The sequence below is a fragment of the Amphiura filiformis genome, unplaced genomic scaffold (assembly GCF_039555335.1).
Source record: "Amphiura filiformis unplaced genomic scaffold, Afil_fr2py scaffold_52, whole genome shotgun sequence".
NCBI classification, from domain to species: Eukaryota; Metazoa; Echinodermata; class Ophiuroidea; order Amphilepidida; family Amphiuridae; genus Amphiura; species Amphiura filiformis.
In genome coordinates, this window is record NW_027305516.1 from 80,241 (window position 1) to 103,059 (window position 22,819).

At 37.3% G+C, this 22,819-nt stretch overlaps 1 protein-coding gene across 1 annotated transcript in view; it reads left to right on the forward strand.

Moving 5' to 3' along the window:
- The first annotated feature begins 227 nt into the window (after window positions 1–227).
- The window catches only part of LOC140144396 (brefeldin A-inhibited guanine nucleotide-exchange protein 1-like), a 101,229-nt gene continuing 78,637 nt past the window's right edge, over window positions 228–22,819 (forward strand). Inside the window, exons 1-9 of the mRNA XM_072166208.1 lie at window positions 228–408; window positions 7,172–7,202; window positions 8,262–8,418; window positions 10,455–10,601; window positions 13,493–13,672; window positions 19,351–19,552; window positions 19,900–19,998; window positions 20,347–20,445; window positions 21,986–22,084. Coding sequence (XP_072022309.1) covers window positions 285–408; window positions 7,172–7,202; window positions 8,262–8,418; window positions 10,455–10,601; window positions 13,493–13,672; window positions 19,351–19,552; window positions 19,900–19,998; window positions 20,347–20,445; window positions 21,986–22,084 — 1,138 coding nt within the window. The 5' untranslated portion in view covers window positions 228–284. The remainder of the gene's footprint in view (window positions 409–7,171; window positions 7,203–8,261; window positions 8,419–10,454; window positions 10,602–13,492; window positions 13,673–19,350; window positions 19,553–19,899; window positions 19,999–20,346; window positions 20,446–21,985; window positions 22,085–22,819) is intronic.

The window sequence follows — 22,819 nt, forward strand, 5'->3', positions numbered from 1 at the left end:
TTCCATTTGTAATTGCTAACCGTGTATTTTGAATGGGGCTGTCAGCCCTGTATCTTCGCCAGCCTCGTACGTCACAGTCGCGCGTCCTATGCCGCCTGGCGCAGCACGGAGACTTTTTAGCGCCCTCTCCCTGGCCAACATTTCTAGTCACGTGATTTTCATCCAAGATGGCTGCCCTTAGACACTGACGAAACGCTGCTGGCATTACAACCCAGATTTAGGCAGTTTGCAGTCATTTCCCACACGCAATAGCCCTCCTCAGAGAGGGAAAAGATAAATCAAACATGGGTGATATACCACAGGGTAAAGATATGTTCCTTAGGCGTGCGTTAGAAAAGATATTGAACGACAAGGAAACGAAGAAATCGTACAATTCGCAACTGAAAAAGGCTTGTGAGGTGGCACTTGGTAAGTCATCATTCTGAGTTTAAAGCCAAAGTAAACTTGAGTATTAAAGGGTACATGCCACAAAATAGCTTTCCATAGACTTTACGTGCAAAATAGGGGTCACGTTTTAGGCTATAAGTCGAGTTACGTCTTACTTTGAAATATATATTTGATATCATCTTAATCAGAACAAAATTCTGCATAACATATCTGAAAATGACACCATATTTTAGGTCTACTTTTTGAGAAAAATAGCGCTATATAAAAAGACCCGATTTTCCCTTGTTTACGTCCGACTGCTAACCGCGTTTTGACCTCGTGTGTTCATGCGCTCATCATCGTAAACAAACATCACTCAAATTTTCGCTTTTCTGTTCAAATTAGTAGAGATCACATTCACAAGTTCTAGCAAAACACGATTTGCAACACTAAAATTGTTAATATTGTACCGATTTTGCACATTTTTTATGCAAAGTTGGGACTATAGTCGTGATAAACTTTTACCGGAAACCGCTTCACACGCGGATTTAGTGGCATGCACCCTAAAGCCAAAGTAAACCAGGGATATCCATGCAGGGATGTAAATCTTCAGGAAATTTCCGATTTCAGGAAATTTTGTTTGGATCTTCCCTGTACAAAGTATAGGGAAATACACAGAACAGGAAATGTAAAACTAAATGAGTTTCAGGAAATTATCATGTCAGTGAGTGCAGTGCAGTGCAGTGCCACCAGTGGACTGAGTGGAGTGCTTGTTTTCATCCTGTTCATCATGGATGGTGATCTTATTTCGTTTAATGAACTAGTGTTATTGAAGCTATGAAATAATTAAAGCTCAGGTTTATATTGAAGGAAATTACTTGTGTTGTTGAGTGATCAGCTCAATGTTGAACTTAAAACTGATCTCATAGTCATACATATTACCAGAGAAGATGTAATAAAGAGGAGGGTCAACGGAATTATATCCTTGAGATAATCCCGTAGGTAATCCTGTCGCATCTATTCATAGTCCTTTATTCTCAAGTAGTTAGACATCCACTTGAAATATCCCATGATGTTATGTGTGTGACCGCCATGGTTGACCAATTTTCACTTCAGAATTGAAAATATTTCCAATGTTTCTATAGAGAATTTGTTAAAAAGTATGAAACGTGTGTGTTAAGGACCTGCTGCTTGGATGGGATACCACATGTGGATAATACAAGAAAGAAATCGAGTGGTAAAATTTCCCCCCAAATCCACCGTTTTTGTAAATATATAAATTTCTAAAGAAGAAATTTTTAGGATTTTTAGAGAGGTGATGATTGTTGATCAGTTCTATTTTATTATTTTATGTATTTTCCTGTCATTTCCTGTCAACCTAATAAAGATATTCTGATAATTGATAACATTCTCCATCATAAATAATAGAGTCTGAAAGTGGCAACAAGTAGCAAAATTATAATTTGCCATGGAACTTCAGTCATATTTTATCTGAAATCTGACAAGATGACAGGGTCTGCATACATGGTGTGTATGGCATGATGACATGCACACACTGACCAATCCCTAAAAGCAGTTAGCTGCAACTTGTGTATCACACCCATCCCGGGTTCAAACCCTATTGTGATATTCAATTGTAAAGCAGCTAAATAGGGTGATTCATCATTTACTTTGAGTGAGCGGTCTCACACATATTTTGTTTGAGCATAGCTTGATCAACCTCCTCTTTATTACATCTTCTCTGATATTACATGTACATGATGATGATGTCATGATCTGTGTTTTTGAAATTCTGACTGACACGCCCCCTCCTCCTCCTGACTCCTGAGCGCCCCCACCCAGGCCACTTGACTTTGGAAGTTATGGCCCTTGGGGATGTGCATATTCTAACTTCTTTAATAGACTTAGCAACAATAATAATGGCGATGTTAATAGTGATAGGCTGTACAGCCCAAAAAAAGGGGTGATGTTGGAAAAAGCTTAGGTTACTAGCTGAATTGAAGCAGCTAATCCTTCTGAGCATTTTGACACCTTTAAAAAAAAAATCGGTTGAAAAATGAGACAGTGCGGGCCAAAAACTACGCACAAGGGGGGGATTTCTTGGGACCCCCTGTTTTTCACTATTTTGACAATTATGGGCATTTTCTTTGCTGTTTGTTGGATTCTAATGACTATTTACATGATTTTGGATATATTTATGCAATTTTTACACAAATCGTATGTTTTGATGCAAGTTTAAGAGCTAATTTAGTAATGTTGGCCGATACCGATCTGTGAATCGGAGATCGGTGCCGATATGGACTGCATCGGCCTTGAATCTGAATCGGCAGATGAGCTATCAGCTGCCGATATAGCTTACCAATCTCTGAACTTGACAGTAATAAAAGTACACAACAATTCTTTAAGCTTACCATTACTTTCTTATGTAACATTACTACTATTTAATGCCAATATATTTCCAAAAACGTTGTTACCACCGCAAGAATCATGTCGTTTCATACTGTATTTTATGTATGTATCCACCCTTTGATAGACCGAATTAAAATGTAAACAAACAATCAAGGTCAAATAACTCAAATTTATTCAACAGTGAAAGCATGCAGCAATGATGTAATGACGTGTGCAGGGGACTCCCCAAAAAGCAGTTCATAAGTGGTTCGCCTCTACATTCCATTGTCCATTGTATAATAAAACCACAAAATATTATCCACTCAGTGACAACACTCCCGACTGTACAGTGCGTCCCTGGGAAAAAATTTGTAAACACTTTAACACTCGACACGTGAAGTCCCTGGCGTGCGCCCTTCAATGTCGGGTTTCCCAAGGTGAATTTGAGGGCATGTTATTTTTAGAATCGCTTACATTCTCGCTATTCCTCCTCACACGGACGATTTCATCTCTTAATCTCCGAACATGTGAATTCTTTCTGTAAACAACTCTGCACAACCAATCAGGATGGGAATTCCGCGGTATTCCCCAATACGTCATATGCATAAATGATTATAATATCGATGGAGCTGATTTAGCTGCAGGGTCATCGAATCAATTCGCGCAGTGATTCGCCTAACTTGGTACACACGCAAATCAAAGTTGATTCGCGGAGAAGATAGAAGAATAAAACAATCAAGAGAAATGGATTAATGATTAAACTTCCGACAATCGGAGGCACTGAGTGAGTAACGCTGGGACTTGGGGTGTAAAATGGTATTTTATTTGGGTTGATATTGACATGAAAAACCTCTAAAACGGTCATCATATTACATAGTTACAGGTTTGGGGAATTAAGCTTTGACCGTTAACATTACTGGGGCCCGACTTGAATGAACTTGTACTGGTTGTAGAATAACATTTAAGGAATCTGAATCGGGATCGGATCGGCCCGATCTGCTAATTTTCAGATCGGAGATCGGCAGATCCGTTCTTGGGTTGGATCGGCCAACACTATAATTTAGGATGTGAGGGCGCTGTTCAACATAATAGCCGTTACGTATCCCCCCTACTAAAATTTTATAATTTTTTATTATCAAATCAAAGTTACTGATAAATAACAGCATCTGTCCAAATTTGAACTCTCAACCTTATTTCACTTGTGCGTGGTAACCATTTGAAAATGTGTAGAGACGCTTCCATTGACTTACATGTGATACAAAGTTCGTTGACCCCTGTATATTGCTATGGGCAGGTTACCCCTGTATTAAAAATTAGCGCCACGGTCACACCAAATGTGACAAATGACTGAAAATTTCAGAATATGGATGAATAATGATTATCTCTAGTATGATTAACTTAAAAATAAAAAATGGCTGCGAAAGAGGTCACTAAAGGGCAAAGCGCCCTCACAGCCTAATTTTGCCCAAAACCGTTAATTTTAAGGACACGTAAAAGTTTCATTTGACACAAAGTGCATAAATGACCTTCCTGGACCTAAAACTATGTAAGTAAGTACCAAAAATGCATTACATAATCCTTAATGTGATAAAATTCCATTAAAACTAGAAAATAAAGGTCAAATCCGCCCCCACCCCTTTGTGTGTCGTTATTTGGCCGGCACTGTCTCAATTTTTGGCCGATTTCAATAAAATTGGTGTCAAATTACTCAGACCAACAAGCTGCATCAAATAAGCTGGTACCCTAAGCTGTTTGCAACTACACCCTTATACAGCCTACGACTAATGTTAAGGATATGATCTTAAGCATTTCTCAAGATTACCGTATTGGTCCGAGTATAGTCCCACCCGTTTTTATGTGAAAATTTTTCACAATTGGGGGTGGGATTATACTCAATTTCAAAAAAAAAAAAAAAAAAAAAATTTTTTAAGTTTTTTTTCGGTTTTGAGTGTCCCTGGACCTAGACCTAGATGCTAGGATCATTCATGGTTGACCTAAAAAAAAAAAAAAAAAAAAAATTTCAAGATATTTTGTATTTTTAATATGAAAATTGATACTTTGTTTTCATGTCATACTCTATTAATGATTTCAAAATGCATTCAAATTCAATGCATTTTGAAATCATTAATAGAGTATGACATGAATACAAATTATCAATTTTCATATTAAAAATACAAAATATCTTGAAATTTTTTTTTTTTTTTTTTTTAGGTCAACCATGAATGATCCTAGCATCTAGGTCTAGGTCCAGGGACACTCAAAAAAAAAAAACTAAAAAAAAAAAAAATTTTTTTTTTTTACAATTTCTGAAATTTTTCGAAAAATGGGGGTGGGATTATACTCGAGCATGGGACTATACTCGGACGAATACGGTAATATTTTTAAGGCCCTTCGCACTTGATTATTAGTTTCCTGTTTACCGCCCGCGTCCAAAATTGAAAATCTCAAAATAATTAATTATTTTATTTTTATTTCTAATTTTCTCCTTTAAAATAACTTTTCAACTACTTCTACTTGCCATTTTCTGACTTAAAAATAATATCAACAATAATGATGAATGAACAAAAAGTACAACTCCACCTTCACTTATTTATAAAATCAAATATTGTTGTGAAATAATTAAATGCCCGCTCTAGTCAAAACAAGTCAATAGTTGCTTGTAATAGTTCAAACTAATTAAAGAAAATAAAAGATAATTAATAATTAATAATTAATAATTAAAAGTCACCTCGTCCCTTTTTCAAAATCTTAAATAGGAAACTAATAATCAAGTGCAAAGGGCCTAATGGCAATTTAAAAAAAAAGATTAATTTTTGTTGACAATTGATCCATGCTTGTCGACAATCAGCAAAATTCCTTTGTAGAAAATATTGTTGACACCAGCCATAGTGCCTTGTTGGCCGCTTTGCGGCCACCCCCCTCGAGGAACTAGAACTAGTTCTCGTTTTTGGCCCTTATTTCCAAAAATTGGCTAAATATTAAGATTTGACTTTTATTGCTAGTTAGGACTAACTAAAGGATTAGGATATTTAGCTGTGTTTCATTTGGCAAAACAGGATAATATTTTCTTAATTAAAAAAAATTAGATCTGTATTTTTCTGGAATAGGGAGTAGTTATCGCGGTCAGGGTTGTAGCTACATTGTATGCTGGGTGGTGGCGGGCGTAAGCGCCCGGCACTCTTAATTTCTACCCGGCACTCAAGTTAATTTTGAGCCCAAATACCCGGCACTCCAGTCTCAGATGTTCCAAAATCAATGAACAATCAGACTAAAAATGAGCAATTCTTATTAAAATTTCAATTTTTTTTACCATTTAATATAAATTTCACCCGGCACTAAAATCGCAGTTTAGTGAATAGGTGGCACATGTCCCAGATGCATAGAGTGAAACACATGTTGTGACTGAAAATCTTGGCATTTTTTGTACACTGTGTAGTGAATCTTGAGAACAATAAATTGTAATGCGATCAAGCGAAATGAGTGTGATATAGCCAAGAACAGTATTTAATTTACTTGTATTTCATTGTTCTTAGCTACACTAAACTGGCCATATCCCTGGAACTGTAAGCCCAATTGTAATGGGGGTTTCAGCAAAATAAAGCTATGAGAATGTCTCGTGTAATGAAATTGAAAACTGAATTATGGAACTTTTGATCGACATCAGACTCATTTAGCTTGATCGCATCACAATTGAGTGTTCTTGGCTATATCAGTCACACTCATTTCGCTAGACTATCAAGTGTGCATCATTACAGCACAAGGGGAAGGGACTTTAATTTTCAAGTTCCACGGATCAAGTCTTTTAGTTCTGGTTCTTTTTATTTTAATGCTATCAAAAACTGGAATAGCTTGCGGAAGATATTAAATCTGTTTCACTGAAATACAAGTTTAAAAAAGATGTCAAAGCTCACCTTTTAAATCAAATGAATGTCTAGTTTGTTGTCTTTTGCTCCAATGCTTTGTTTTTGATTTTTTGGTGTTTTTTACCAGTCTTAACTTTTATTAGCTTTTTTCTGTAATATAAGGACCCCTTTGGAAATAAGTTTTTAAGCTTGAAAGTGTTATCCTTGGCATGGTGTTATGGATTCTGTATGTAAAATAATTTGTATGTTTATAATATGTATTTTACCTGTAAGTGCAATATAATGTTTGTAATGTGTACTGTATCCATTTTAACATGCTGAATAAAATAAAATCAAATCAATTGTAGTTCTTCAGGTTCTCACTTGTAAGCATGATTAGATCAAATTTATAGCTGATATGAGTTTATAAATTCGAACAAGCTTTCATTTGATGTACATGTATTGCAGTTAGTACTCTTTATATTTTCAAGAGATAGTTTTAATATTCATAATTTGCAAATAATTTGATGATCATGATCATTGTTGATGTGTTTTTTGTTTTGTTTCATTTTCAGGAGAAATAAAAGCAGAGTCTAAGGATCAGGGGTAAGTCAGTGAACATTTGGGTGTATTCCTAATACATTTGGGTGTATGTGTATATATTCCTAATACATTTAGGTGTATTCCTAATACATTTGGGTGTATGTGTATGTATTCCTAATACATATAGGTGTATTCCTAAACATTTCGTCGGACGCATCACATACTGGTAAAGCCACAATTTCTCTGTGTTACAAAATTTAAAATCTGTGTTACAAATTGGATGATTTCTGTGATTTTCCTTTTCCATTTATAAAGCACTGAAAAGTTAGTTTTAAAAGTATATTTTGTCTTACCTTTTACTGTAGTAATAGTATGGCCAGACTCTTGCATCATAGGCCTAGAAGTAATGCTAGAATGGATTATGCAATGGTTGATTACTGCTAAATAATCACTTTTCTTTGTTTTATTTTGCAAATCAACACAAAGGTTAGACATTTTACACAGTTTTTTTCTAGTTTGTGGCATTTTTAAATTTCCGTGAGCAAACCCTGAATTCTGTGATTTTTTTGTTTTTCCGTATCACAGAGAAATTGTAGAGCCTACATACTGGTGTATCTAAAAAAAACCCACATTTCTAGAAAATTGCAATTGAAACTCTTCGTATACCTTTCTATAATTTAATGAGACTGTGGATTTTCATGAAAGTGGTTTTAAATTAATAATATACTTAACAGATTTATTTAAAGGAGTGTTTCGTGATCCTAGCATCCTCTTTTATGACATTTTCAGTACATATCCACGAAAAAAGCCTATTCCCAAAATTTCAGTTGATTCCGATTTTGCGTTTGCGAGTTATGCATGATTATGTGTATTACACTGCTCCATAGACAATGCGTTGTAATTTCGTTCTGGTGCACCAGAACGAAATTCAAATTTCACGATATCTTTGCAAAACGAATTAATCTGCAAGAAATATTTTGTACTTAAACATTATGTAGCCAGAGGTTTCCAGTGATATAAAAATCTCACCTTTTTTTGAGAAAAGTGGGGGGATGAGGCTGTGGATCACGAAGTGCCCCTTTAAGTGGAATCTTGAATTATATTTTGCTTTTTACTCTTCAGATCTGCAGCAGTAGAGGACAATTCCTCATCTTCAGCATTACCGTTACCAAAAACACAAGTGAATTTCATCGCTGCCGACAAGTATTTCCTCCCATTTGAGCTAGCATGCCAATCTAAGTCACCACGGATTGTTAACACAGCATTGGACTGCTTACAAGTAAGTTTTTCCTCCCATTTGAGCTAGCATGCCAATCTAAGTCACCACGGATTGTTAACACAGCATTGGACTGCTTACAAGTAAGTTTTTCCTCCCATTTGAGCTAGCATGCCAATCTAAGTCACCACGGATTGTCAACACAGCATTGGACTGCTTACAAGTAAGTACTTCCTCCCATTTGAGCTAGCATGCCAATCTAAGTCACCACGGATTGTCAACACAGCATTGGACTGCTTGCAAGTAAGTATTTCCTCCCGTTTGAGCTAGCATGCCAATCTGAGTCACCACGGATTGTCAACACAGCATTGGACTGCTTACAAGTAAGTTTTTCCTCCCATTTGAGCTAGCATGCCAATCTAAGTCACCACGAATTGTCAACACAGCATTGGAATGCTTACAAGTAAGTTTTTCCTCCCATTTGAGCTAGCATGCCAATCTAAGTCACCACAAATTGTTAACACAGCATTGGACTGCTTACAAGTAAGTTTTTCCTCCCATTTGAGCTAGCGTGCCAATCTAAGTCACCACGGATTGTCAACACAGCATTGGACTGCTTACAAGTAAGTACTTCCTCCCATTTGAGCTAGCATGCCAATCTAAGTCACCACGGATTGTCAACACAGCATTGGACTGCTTACAAGTAAGTTTTTTTCCCTCTTTCCACAGAGCACAAACAGGTGCCCTTTGCATTTATTTATCAAACATGATCTCAGTTATAAACTGCTTCCTCCCATTTGAGCTAGCATGCTAATGTAACTCACCACAAATTGTTAACACAGCATTGGACATCGGACTTCATCAGATATCTGATTGATGATGTTGTGATGACATCAGATGTTGTGACATCGGACGTCACAACACCTGTCACGTTTCCGCACAACATAGCAAATTGAGTTGCAAATTTTAGTTCCACATTAACTAATCCACATTATTTGATGTACCAATTCTTGACATAAACATCTCAAAAAAAGTAACTAACCCCCCTTAAATAATGACCATTATTCAAAAACGGGCGATTGTATTACAAATCTGTAAAATGCGTTGGAAGCAGAATTTATTTCTGCACATTTTGACACCTCAGTTGTAGCAATGGACTAAATATTGACATCACAGCGTACATTTAAATCAATGTAACCCAAGATTTGAAAGTTGCAGTAAATTGTATTGATTTTGTATCAGTATAATGGGAGGAAATCTGTGTAATGATATCTGAGTGTTTTTGTATTGTATGTAAGTGCAACTTTCAAATCTGGACCTCACTACATTTAAAAATTGACTGGTGTTTTATTGTTTTTTGGACTATCGTATCAAATGAGGTGTCAAAATGCGCAGAAATTAATTCTGCTTCCAACACATTTTACAGATTTGTAATACAATAGTCCCTTTTTGAATAATGACCATTATTTAAGGGGGTTAGTTACTTTTTTTTTAGATGTTTATGACCAGAACCTTTTGAATGAACCCCTAAGTGAAATTTAGAAACAATAGAATAAGTGCACACAAAATTACTTGATGCAATAATGAAATGAATATCAAGAGATGAGAGCCAGAAGGTCCTATTTGCAATAGCTGCCACATAGACATTTGGATAATTTCTGTATTCTATATTGTACACATCTAAAAATAATACCTGGCAGCTATTGCAAATACAGTTTGATCAGCACATAATCGGCGGGAATCATTAGGCTTTTATCACAACACTGAAAAGTAGACCCTCATTAAAAGTGTCATAGTTGACCTGTCTGGTCTCTATTTCTATTGTGCTTGTTAAAGAAAATATTCAATGTATTGGACTTGAATGAATAATTTGAGATGCTTCTGGTAAGATGTCACAAGACAATTCTCGAAATAAAATATAAAGATATTAATCTGTGATGCTATTTAAGGCCCGCTGATTACAAGCTGATCAAAGTGTAGGGCTTTTTTGCCCTAAACCCTTGATACGGTACATTTTATGCCAGTCTATGCAAACCACCAGTGGGAGATGCCATCTTCACATTATTGAAATTCTTGTCATTTTCCTCTCTCGTTAACAGAAATTAATTGCCTATGGTCACTTGACTGGAGATGGCCCTGACAGTACTACGCCTGGGAAGAAGCTGATAGACCGCATTATAGAGACAATATGTGGCTGTTTTATTGGAACGCAGACTGACGAGGGTGTACAACTACAAATTATAAAGGTAATTATACTTGCGGTTTTTACTTAGAGAATAAAGGTATTGTTTTTAGCCGCTGGAGTGCATCTATCGTCTCATATAACACGGGCGACATCATTATTTTAAGCAAAACAATGAGGCGAATGTTTTACGCCAAAAATAATGATGTCGTTTGTGTTATAAGAGACGATAAATGCACGACAGCGGCTAAAAACAATACCTTTATTCTCATTCTTAAACACTTCAAATAAAAATAGATCGCAAGTATTATATACAAATTTTAATCAAATTAAATCCTACATTTTGCAAGGAATTACCTACATGTAGGGCTTAAAATCGATCAGTCCTGTAGTTGCTATGCGCCTCCGATTGGTTCAATAGCGAGTACGCGAATCGTGTCGATGCACACGCGCTAACCCGTGTGATATCATGTCATATCACACGGGTAAGAACCAATAAGATTGCAGGAACCTTCTGAAGTGTTTAAGAATAAATAATACTTACAGGCAGGGTTGTAGCCACGGTGGTCAGCGCTGGTCGGCTGTAACCAGTACTCAGCCTGACCAACCAGCACTCAAGAGGGAATTATAGGTCTTGCATGCTGACCAGCACTAAAATGACAAATTGTCCTCAAAACAGATGTCAAATGCCATTACTGTCAAGCAAGGCATTAGCCAGAGAGGTGTCCAGGTGTCATTTGGACGCCCTGTTTTCAATTTGGGCAACCTTAAAATTCTTATTTTTACAATGGAGTGAATAGGAAGTGGACACCCTAATTTTGAAGAATAAGGTATTTTTGACCATTTTGGACACCCTTGCTGTCAAGTAATTGCCATTCTGGTTGAATTTTCTCTTAATTTTAGCCAGAGTATTTTATGATCCTTTATCCTCTTTTTATGACATTTTTCTATAGATGAGTTGACCTCAATGTTTATCAACAAAGGCAAGGGACCGGTATATCTTTATGCTTGAGTGAACCCATGCAACCACTACACTGTTCAATAGTTTTATTGTGATGTGGCGGGAGTTTTAAAAACACAAGCCCTTAACAAAATATGATGCGTGCGCATAATGCCAGGCAAAAACAATGGAAATTGTGATAATGCGTGGGCAAACTGCCAGGCATTGACGTCAGAAGTCAACTCATCTATAGATATCCAAGAAAAAAGCTTATTCCCAAAATTTCAGTTGATTCCGATTTTGTGTTTGCGGGTTATACATAATTATGTGTATTACACTGCTCCATAGACAATGTGTTGTAATTTAGTTCTGGTGTACCAAGGCCCGTTATCGATTACTGAAAGTATCGATAGTCAGAAAATTCATAGACTTCCAACATGTTGGTACACTCAATGATAGTATCGATACACAAACGATATGGCACACATGGTTAGATTATCCCAAATTACCTTCTCCCAATTAAGAGGGTACTACACCCCTGCCCAATTTTGTGCCTATTTTTGCATTTTTCTCAAAAATTATAGCGCATTGGTAACAAGTAAGATATGTATATTATAGGGGCAAGGACTACAACTACTGCATTGGAAATTTTATTTCAGCACAGATAACAGTTGTGGAGTTACAGTCAAAAATGAGGGAAACCCAATATTTGATCAATAAATCAATAACTACTTGCCTTGATGACCAGCACTAAAATGACAAATTGTCCTCAAAGCACCTGTCAAATGCCATTACTGTCAAGCAAGGCATTAGCCAGAGAGGTGTCCAGGTGTCATTTGGACGCCCTGTTTTCAATTTGGACACCCTAAAATTCTTATTTTTACAATGGAGTGAATAGGAAATGGACACCCTAATTTTGAAGAATAAGGTATTTTTGACCATTTTGGACACCCTTAAGACACCCCTTGCTGTCAAGTAATTGGCATTCTGGTTGAATTTTCTCTTAATTTTAGCCAGAGTATTTTATGATCCTTTATCCTCTTTTTATGACATTTTTCTATAGATGAGTTGACCTCAATGTTTATCAACAAAGGCAAGGGACCGGTATATCTTTATGCTTGAGTGAACCCATGCAACCACTACACTGTTCAATAGTCGTATTGTGATGTGGCGGGAGTTTTAAAAACACAAGCCCTTAACAAAATACCAGGCAAAAAACAATGGAAATTGTAATAAAGCGTGCGCAAACTGCCAGGCATTGACGTCAGAAGTCAACTCATCTATAATAGATATCCATGAAAAAAGCTTATTCCCAAAATTTCAGTTGATTCCGATTTTGCGTTTGCGAGTTATACATAATTATGTGTATTACACTGCTCCATAGACAATGTGTTGTAATTTAGTTCTGGTGTACCTAGGCCCGTTATCGATTACCGAAAGTATCGATAGTCGGAAAATTCATAGACTTCCAACATGTTGGTTCACTCAATGATAGTATCGATACACAAACGATATGGCACACATGGTTAGATTATCCCAAATTACCTTCTCCCAACTCCAAGTTGAGCCATCATGTCGTCTCAAACCGCTCTACAAGATCCCCCGAAAGAGTGCGAAGGTACTTTGCACGGTCATTTTGTTATGTAGGGGGGCCTAAGTACTAACAAACATTGAAGAAACATAAATTGCATCTTAAAAATGTGTCAATATATCGATACTGTTCTTCATTGACCAAATGATCCATGGCAAGCTGTAGATACCACAGAATACTTTGGGATGGAGGAGGGGGGGAAACAAAAAGATCAACCTATCGACTCAAATATTTTAATTTTACGCTGAAAGGGCAAACAGACCTTTTTAGGGGGGGAGGCTAGAAGTAGTCAGTGACTTTTGAAGCACAATGATCTTATATAATTGTGCTATTATAAATCTGAATTTTTCTGTAAAATGCAATGATCTTGTTTTCTGTAATTTTGCTATATGAATCTTTCTTTTTTTTGTTGTTGTTGTAATAGGCCCTGCTGACAGCAGTGACTTCAGCAACATGTGAGGTGCACGAGGGGACATTACTTCAGGTTGTGAGAACATGTTACAATATCTACTTAGCCAGCAAAAATCTTGTCAATCAGACGACAGCCAAAGCCACACTCACACAAATGCTCAATGTCATCTTCAGCAGGATGGAACAACAGGCGGTAAGCTAAATGTGTGTGTGTGGGGGGAGGGGTGTGTTTGGGGGTGTTTGAGTGTGGGGTGGGGTGTCAAGCAGATGACAGCCAAAGCCACACTCACACAAATGCTCAATGTCATCTTCAGTAGGATGGAACAACTGGCGGTAAGCTAAATGAGTGTATGTGTGGGGGAGGGGTGTGTTTGGGGTGTTTGAGCGTGGGGTGGGGGTGTCAAGCAGATGACAGCCAAAGCCACACTCACACAAATGCTCAATGTCATCTTCAGTAGGATGGAACAACAGGCGGTAAGCTAAATGAGTGTATGTGTGGGGGAGGGGTGTGTTTGGGGGTGTTTGAGTGTGGGGGGGTGTTTGAGTGGGGGGGTGTCATCCAGACAACAGCCAAAGCCACACTCACACAAATGCTCAATGTCATCTTCAGTAGGATGGAACAGCAGGCGGTAAGCTAAATGAGTGTATGTGTGGGGGAGGGGTGTGTTTGGGGTGTTTGAGCGTGGGGTGGGGGTGTCAAGCAGATGACAGCCAAAGCCACACTCACACAAATGCTCAATGTCATCTTCAGCAGGATGGAACAACAGGCGGTAAGCTAAATGTGTGTGTGTGGGGGGGGGAGGGGTGTGTTTGGGGGTGTTTGAGCGTGGGGTGGGGGTGTCAAGCAGATGACAGCCAAAGCAACACTCACACAAATGCTCAATGTCATCTTCAGTAGGATGGAACAACAGGCGGTAAGCTAAATGAGTGTATGTGTGGGGGAGGGGTGTGTTTGGGGGTGTTTGAGCGTGGGGTGGGGGTGTCAAGCAGATGACAGCCAAAGCAGCACTCACACAAATGCTCAATGTCATCTTCAGTAGGATGGAACAGCAGGCGGTAAGCTAAATGAGTGTATGTGTGGGGGAGGGGTGTGTTTGGGGGTGTTTGAGTGTGGGGTGGGGGTGTCAAGCAGATGACAGCCAAAGCAACACTCACACAAATGCTCAATGTCATGTTGATGTATATTAAGAATCATCCAGTTGTAGAATCAGAAGGTAAATTATGAATAAAATACTGGACTGATCTTTTAAAATTTGTGAATTTTCATATTGTCAATATTCCTTGCTGATTGACACGTGACCAGTTTCCGATTACGATCAATACCGGAGCATCTTTGCAGTTGCCAGATGTCAGTCCAGATTAACAACAAACGTAAGCTCACAACAGTAGTAATACCGCAAGCCAACCCACACAGATCACTACCTGCAGTTTGGGTCGCACCACCCACTCGTCCACAAGCTTGGGGTCATACGCACTCTTCATTATTGCGCAGAAACAATCATTGACAAAAGCAACGTTCCTTGTGAGAAAGATCATATTGAAGGAGCTTTTAAAGAAGTGTGGTTACCCAAACTGGGCCTTTGAGCAGGTCAAAAGAAAAACAGGCGCTAAAAAAGCCTCGGTTACCCCCATAAAGATTCTGAACAAGCCACTCGCAAAACCCTGATAACCATCCTATTGTGCTGGTGTCTCTGAAAGAGTAAAGAACATTTATAAATTCTTCGGCATTACAACTGCGTTTTAACCGGTAAACAAATTGCGCGGAAAACTAGTCCATGTTAAGGACAAGCCCCCCAGAGACAAACAGTCCAACTCTGTTTACGGTCCAGTATTTTATTCATAATTTACTTTCTTCAGTAGGATGGAAGAGCAGGCGGTAAGCTAAATGTGTTGGGGTGTGTTTGGGGGTGTTTGAGTGTGGGGTGGGGTGTCAACTACACAAGTGACACTCACACAAATGCTCAATGTTATCTTCAGTATGATGGAACAAAAAGTTACGTGGGTAAATTATTTGCCCACCTTCTGCTGTGATTAATTAAAAAAGACAGTGCAACAACCCTGGAGTAGAATAAGCTATTCCAGTTGAAATCCATACACCCCTATGAAAGACATGACTTTAAGCTCCCACACACAGGGAGTGTGGACTTTAAATGGGGTTACCTGAATGGGTGACTCCATTTGAAGTCTACACTCCCTGTGTGGGATATTAAGGTCTTCCATGTCTTCCATAGGGGGTTTAAGGATTTCAGATGGAATAGTCCAATAAATAGTTGTTATCCAGACATGTTTGCTTTGAGCACTATATGTTTCTACATACATACATACATACAACAAGGCTTTTATAACCCGCCATTTCATAAAGACCACAGCGGGTGTGATGATACAGCAAAACAATATTAAATCAACAAGCATAAAAAATAATGACAGAGCAAACAAATATAAATGCAACAATTACAAACTCATTTTGGAAAGAGATATGATTTTAAATTTTTCTTGAAGATATTAAGCGATTTGGCAGTGCGCAGAGCAATTGGGATTTTGTTCCATAATCTTGGTGCATAGTAATAAAAAGATCTATCAGCAGCAGATTGGAGATTCCACGGATGAATTTTGTGTTCCATAAGCCGGGTAGTATCTGTAGACGAGCGCAAGCCACTACGAGATGATGTGTAAGCAGTCAAGTTTGAAGCAAGATATGGCGGAGAAATGTTATATATGGGCAATTCCACGGTAACTCGTGCTACACTTTATGGCGTCCTTTTACATACTTTGTGCTCCAGCTTTTTAAAATCATTTGATTGGAATCTGTGTTTTTTGTATTTTAATACCCAACATTCAAGGCTAGATCCTCATAGTATTGCTAAATGAATATATCAACTTTTGTGCGTATGGGACAGCTGCGAAAACGGTAACTCGTGCTACGAGCAGAGGACATGCTAAAAAATCACTCATTTTTATTTTGTTCGTGTCCTAAAAGAAAAAAACATTAAAGCCGAATTGATTATATGATAAGTAACTGCTATGCTAAGGTTTATCTTGGTATAACTTAAAAAGTTTCGTCCCTCATAGTTTTACATTGACTGCCAAAAAACATTGTAACTCGTGCTACGGTAACTCGTGCTACAGTTTGTCCGGTCATATACAAAATGGTTAATGTTCTTTTAAATGTCAAAGTTTCTTGATAAAAATTCCTCAATGACTGGTATATGATCAAATAACCCATCTATGTACATATAACCAAAGTATACTTTGATATAACCATGATAACCCCCAAAATAACCCAATTTTTGTACAAATAACACCAATACAGTGCATGTATCAGCATACAATGTACCACACACATGATCCCAGCATTACATATAGGTCTATATGTATATGTACTTAATCCCTTGATCCATCCTGTTTGGATATTTCATACATTGTAGGGCTTAAATTTCAACAGTTAAATTGAACAGTCAACAATTGATAGATTGATAGGTTATTTTGCCCTAAATTAGTTCACAAAACTTGTAATGTTCGTGGTTCTTTACAATGATCGGCTCTGTAAGTTTCTTTAAATTCAAAATTATTGCTTTCTGAGGTACCGGTATAGAATGTTTGGTCATCTTTTGGTTGAGATCATTTCCTGTGATTTCCTGCTTGGTGCATTACTGAATACAGTTTGCATGATTTCAATCACTTCACCTGGAAAATGAGACCCATCATACTCAACAACATGAACAAATTTCGTATCAAGACAATCATACAAATCTCAGTATCAACTTGAAATGTCACTGTGGCTGTTAGCTAGTCTCAGGATTTCCAGTATCTATATGTCTTGGGCTAGATTGGGGGGGAACTAAAATTTTGGTTGCATCATTTTGACCAGGTATTAGTAATGGGATATATACTAGAGCATTTTTTTAGAGAGACTGTACAAGTTTAAGTCTTGAGCTTCAAAAATGGACTTTATTTTGGTAAAATTTGGTATATTTACACTATTTTGGCGCATGATCAGGTGGAACTGGCTCCTTGAACCTTTTCTCTATCTTTGCCTTCCATATTTTTACTTTCATTTTTCTGTCAGAAGGGCACTTTTATCTTTAATTTTGGGCCCCCACACATGTGTGTTTGCCTGGTTGTTTCTTTGTTTGTTCAGCTGCTCGGGCTGAAGCAAATTGATTAATCCACTGTGAAGCTTCAACGCAATAATCGATCAACTACATACTTGGTATACTATGCCAGATAGATAGGTATGGTGATAGGATATGGTGGCTTGATGTGCTGTATAGTTTTGTGTTATGTTATTTGCATATTTATGAATATTAATGAGCTTATTTGCATACTCTGCAGCTTAAATGCATTAATAACCAATCAACTTCAAACTTGGTTTGGTGATTGGATATTGTGACCTGTTTGTCATGTTATTTGCATATTTATGAATATTAATGAGCTTATTTGCATATCATATGTATTTACAAAACATTGTTATTTACACACTTTTGAGTGAGTGCCACCTTAATTATGAGCCGTGTAATTCTAGTTTGCCAGGGGGAAGTCTGTCCCACCTGCCCCCCCCCCCCACTGGCTACACTACTGCTAGAAAGTTGTTACCATGGTTACATAAATGCATATTCATGCATTTGGGAGATACCTCTATTGCTGCCAAGTGGTATTTTGCATTACCTTTGCTGGTACAGGGGGGAAGTGGGCTATGGTAACTCGTGCTACATCGGTAACTCGTGCTACTGGTAACTCGTGCTACAGTTTTTAAGGGTCATTATTATGTGGTGGATAGTGTTTTGTATTTCAATTTATTATTTTTATTCAAGATACTACTAATAGAAGAAAAAAAATAAGTGGCATCAATTAAATTGCCAACATTTTGTAAATATATTAAAAATGCATCTCTCGTAACTCGTATACACCATATTTAGTGTTATCAAAACACAATGAAAGGAAAAAATTAGCGGGAGGTTATTTAAAATGTGATGGATATTTCTTGAAGACCATATTTCATAGATATAAAATGTATCAAATTAAAAAGAAAAGTGTCCCTGTTTAATAAAATGGCCCACTTAGAAAATATCTAAGTTGAACAGGATTTTTCCACTAAAAATACACTCTCCAAAGAAATTATGTTTTTTGAACAAAATGTTAGAAAATGCAGAAAAAAGTTTAGAACTTGAACATTACATCTGTTTGGAATAATATGAAAGTTAAAAAGAAATACATAGAGGCAATTTTATTTTTTTGAGTCATGTCCACTTTTGCTTGGAATTGCCCATATACACTTAAAAACAAGAACCAGAATTTTGAACCTGGGGGAGAGAGGCAATGCAGAGAGACATTAAGTGTCTTGTTTTTGTGCACAGTACAATGGCACCTCTATGGCTTGAACTCACAAAATTTTGATCATTTGGTCTGAAGCTCCCATTAAGTTTAATCAATCAATCAATCAAATTTATTTCCATCAAAATTAAACATACAAAAAACAAAACATGATAAAACACGATGGAGGAGACACAACGAGAAGCTGAAGTCTGTAAAATGTTGTGCCCCCTGAAACACTTAAAAGAAGGGCCTAAATATATAAAAACAGATACACAAAATGAAAAAAAAATACAAGATACCAAACCTGAAGGGAAAAAAGAAAATACACTTGATTTCTCACCTCACACTCACACCCGCACACCCTACCACAAAAATGTCATAGGCATGTAATAAAAAGGTATACACATAATATTAAATATAATAAATATTATTCATATCAAATTCAGTAGTATTAACCAAATGTTACCATATCAATGAATAAACATAATTCTACTTGTAAATATCAACTTATATATGACTTAATGTTTCTTTTAATTTGGTTTGATTTATATTTTGCAGGTTCAGGAAGCCAAATTAAAAGCAGAAGAAGAAGCAGAAGAACGCAGACAAAGTAAAGACTCTGAAGAGGACACAGATAAACCGTATGATACCGGCTCTCAAGAGGAACTAGATATAGAAACTGCTGAATCACTTGATGCACAGATGATTGGTATTAGTAATGGCCCATCAGATATTGATGTACAACACATGAATGACAAAGGTAAGACTCTGAAGAGGACACAGATAAACCGTATGATACCGGCTCTCAAGAGGAACTAGATATAGAAACTGCTGAATCACTTGATGCACAGATGATTGGTATTAGTAACGGCCCATCAGATATTGATGTACAACACATGAATGACAAAGGTAAGACACTGAAGAAGACACAGATAAACCGTATGATACCGGCTCTCAAGAGGAACTAGATATAGAAACTGCTGAATCACTTGATGCTCAGATGATTGGTATTAGTAACGCCCATCAGATATTGATGTACAACACATGAATGACAAAGGTAAGACTCAGAAGAAGACACAGATAAACCATATGATACCGGCTCTCAAGAGGAACTAGATATAGAAACTGCTGAATCACTTGATGCACAGATGATTGGTATTAGTAACGGCCCATCAGATATTGATGTACAACACATGAATGACAAAGGTAAGACTCTGAAGAAGACATGGATAAACCCTATGATACCGGCTCTCAAGAGGAACTAGATATAGAAACTGCTGAATCACTTGATGCTCAGATGATTGGTATTAGTAACGGCCCATCAGATATTGATGTACAACACATGAATGACAAAGGTAAGACTCAGAAGAAGACACAGATAAACCGTATGATACCGGCTCTCAAGAGGAACTAGATATAGAAACTGCTGAATCACTTGATGCTCAGATGATTGGTATTAGTAACGGCACATCAGATATTGATGTACAACACATGAATGACAAAGGTAAGACTCAGAAGAAGACACAGATAAACCATATGATACCGGCTCTCAAGAGGAACTAGATATAGAAACTGCTGAATCACTTGATGCACAGATGATTGGTATTAGTAACGGCCCATCAGATATTGATGTACAACACATGAATGACAAAGGTAAGACTCTGAAGAAGACATGGATAAACCCTATGATACCGCTCTCAAGAGGAACTAGATATAGAAACTGCTGAATCACTTGATGCTCAGATGATTGGTATTAGTAACGACCCATCAGATATTGATGTACAACACATGAATGACAAAGGTAAGACTCTGAAGAAGACACAGATAAACCGTATGATACCGGCTCTCAAGAGGAACTAGATATAGAAACTGCTGAATCACTTGATGCACAGATGATTGGTATTAGTAACGGCCCATCAGATATTGATGTACAACACATGAATGACAAAGGTAAGACTCAGAAGAAGACACAGATAAACCGTATGATACCAGCTCTCAAGAGGAACTAGATATAGAAACTGCTGAATCACTTGATGCTCAGATGATTGGTATTAGTAACGGCCCATCAGATATTGATGTACAACACATGAATGACAAAGGTAAGACTCTGAAGAAGACACAGATAAACCGTATGATACCGGCTCTCAAGAGGAACTAGATATAGAAACTGCTGAATCACTTGATGCTCAGATGATTGGTATTAGTAACGGCCCATCAGATATTGATGTACAACACATGAATGACAAAGGTAAGACTCTGAAGAAGACACAGATAAACCATATGATACCGGCTCTCAAGAGGAACTAGATATAGAAACTGCTGAATCACTTGATGCTCAGATGATTGGTATTAGTAACGGCCCAATCAGATATTGATGTACAACACATGAATGACAAAGGTAAGACTCTGAAGAAGACACAGATAAACCGTATGATACCGGCTCTCAAGAGGAACTAGATATAGAAACTGCTGAATCACTTGATGCTCAGATGATTGGTATTAGTAACGGCCCATCAGATATTGATGTAAAACACATGAATGACAAAGGTAAGACTCTGAAGAAGACACAGATAAACCGTATGATACCAGCTCTCAAGAGGAACTAGATATAGAAACTGCTGAATCACTTGATGCTCAGATGATTGGTATTAGTAACGGCCCATCAGATATTGATGTATAACACATGAATGACAAAGGTAAGACTCAGAAGAAGACACAGATAAACCGTATGATACCGGCTCTCAAGAGGAACTAGATATAGAAACTGCTGAATCACTTGATGCTCAGATGATTGGTATTAGTAACGGCCCATCAGATATTGATGTACAACACATGAATGACAAAGGTAAGACTCAGAAGAAGACACAGATAAACCGTATGATACCAGCTCTCAAGAGGAACTAGATATAGAAACTGCTGAATCACTTGATGCTCAGATGATTGGTATTAGTAACGGCCCATCAGATATTGATGTATAACACATGAATGACAAAGGTAAGACTCAGAAGAAGACACAGATAAACCGTATGATACCGGCTCTCAAGAGGAACTAGATATAGAAACTGCTGAATCACTTGATGCACAGATGATTGGTATTAATAACGGCCCATCAGATATTGATGTACAACACATGAATGACAAAGGTAAGACTCTGAAGAAGACACAGATAAACCGTATGATACCGGCTCTCAAGAGGAACTAGATATAGAAACTGCTGAATCACTTGATGCACAGATGATTGGTATTAGTAACGACCCATCAGATATTGATGTACAACACATGAATGACAAAGGTAAGACTCTGAAGAAGACACAGATAAACCGTATGATACCGGCTCTCAAGAGGAACTACAATGCTAGCCAAAATTGGTTGGAATGAAAAATAGAATGTGCACCTTGTAATGGCCATATTTTCGTTATTTCTAGAGTGATGAAATGGCACTTTCTTGAGTGTCAAGTCTAAACATTACCCTCACCCCAATACCTCCCCTGCCCCACCAATCAATGTTGGGTACTACTGAGCGCACATGAACAAAATGTCAGGATTCAACATTGATCGGGGAACGGGGCTCATTTGCAATACCGTATAATTTCATTCCAACCCTTTTGTCCAGGGTTGTCTCTAAAACTACCGAAATTACATAATGACACATGTTTTATAGCTATAGTTTTTTTATTCTTTGTCCGATTTACATGAAAATTTACATCAAAATAAAAAGATTAATTGTCTTTTCCTCAATGACAAAACCAAAATTGTTTTAGTGTCACTAGTGTAAGGGAGCGGTCAATTTATGTACATGCAGCCTTTAATTTGAAGTTCATGCAAATCAACTAAAGTAGCTCATATAACGTCATATATTGCATTATAAGTGTTGTACGTCCAAGAAATGTTCATTTTACCCTTTACATGTAAATGAAATATCATAAATGTAATTGATGGAAGTATAATCTTAGAAACAGAACATGAAAAACTGAAATAAATGTTTTTTGAAGTTAAAAAATATACAAAATACATAGAAAATCATTAT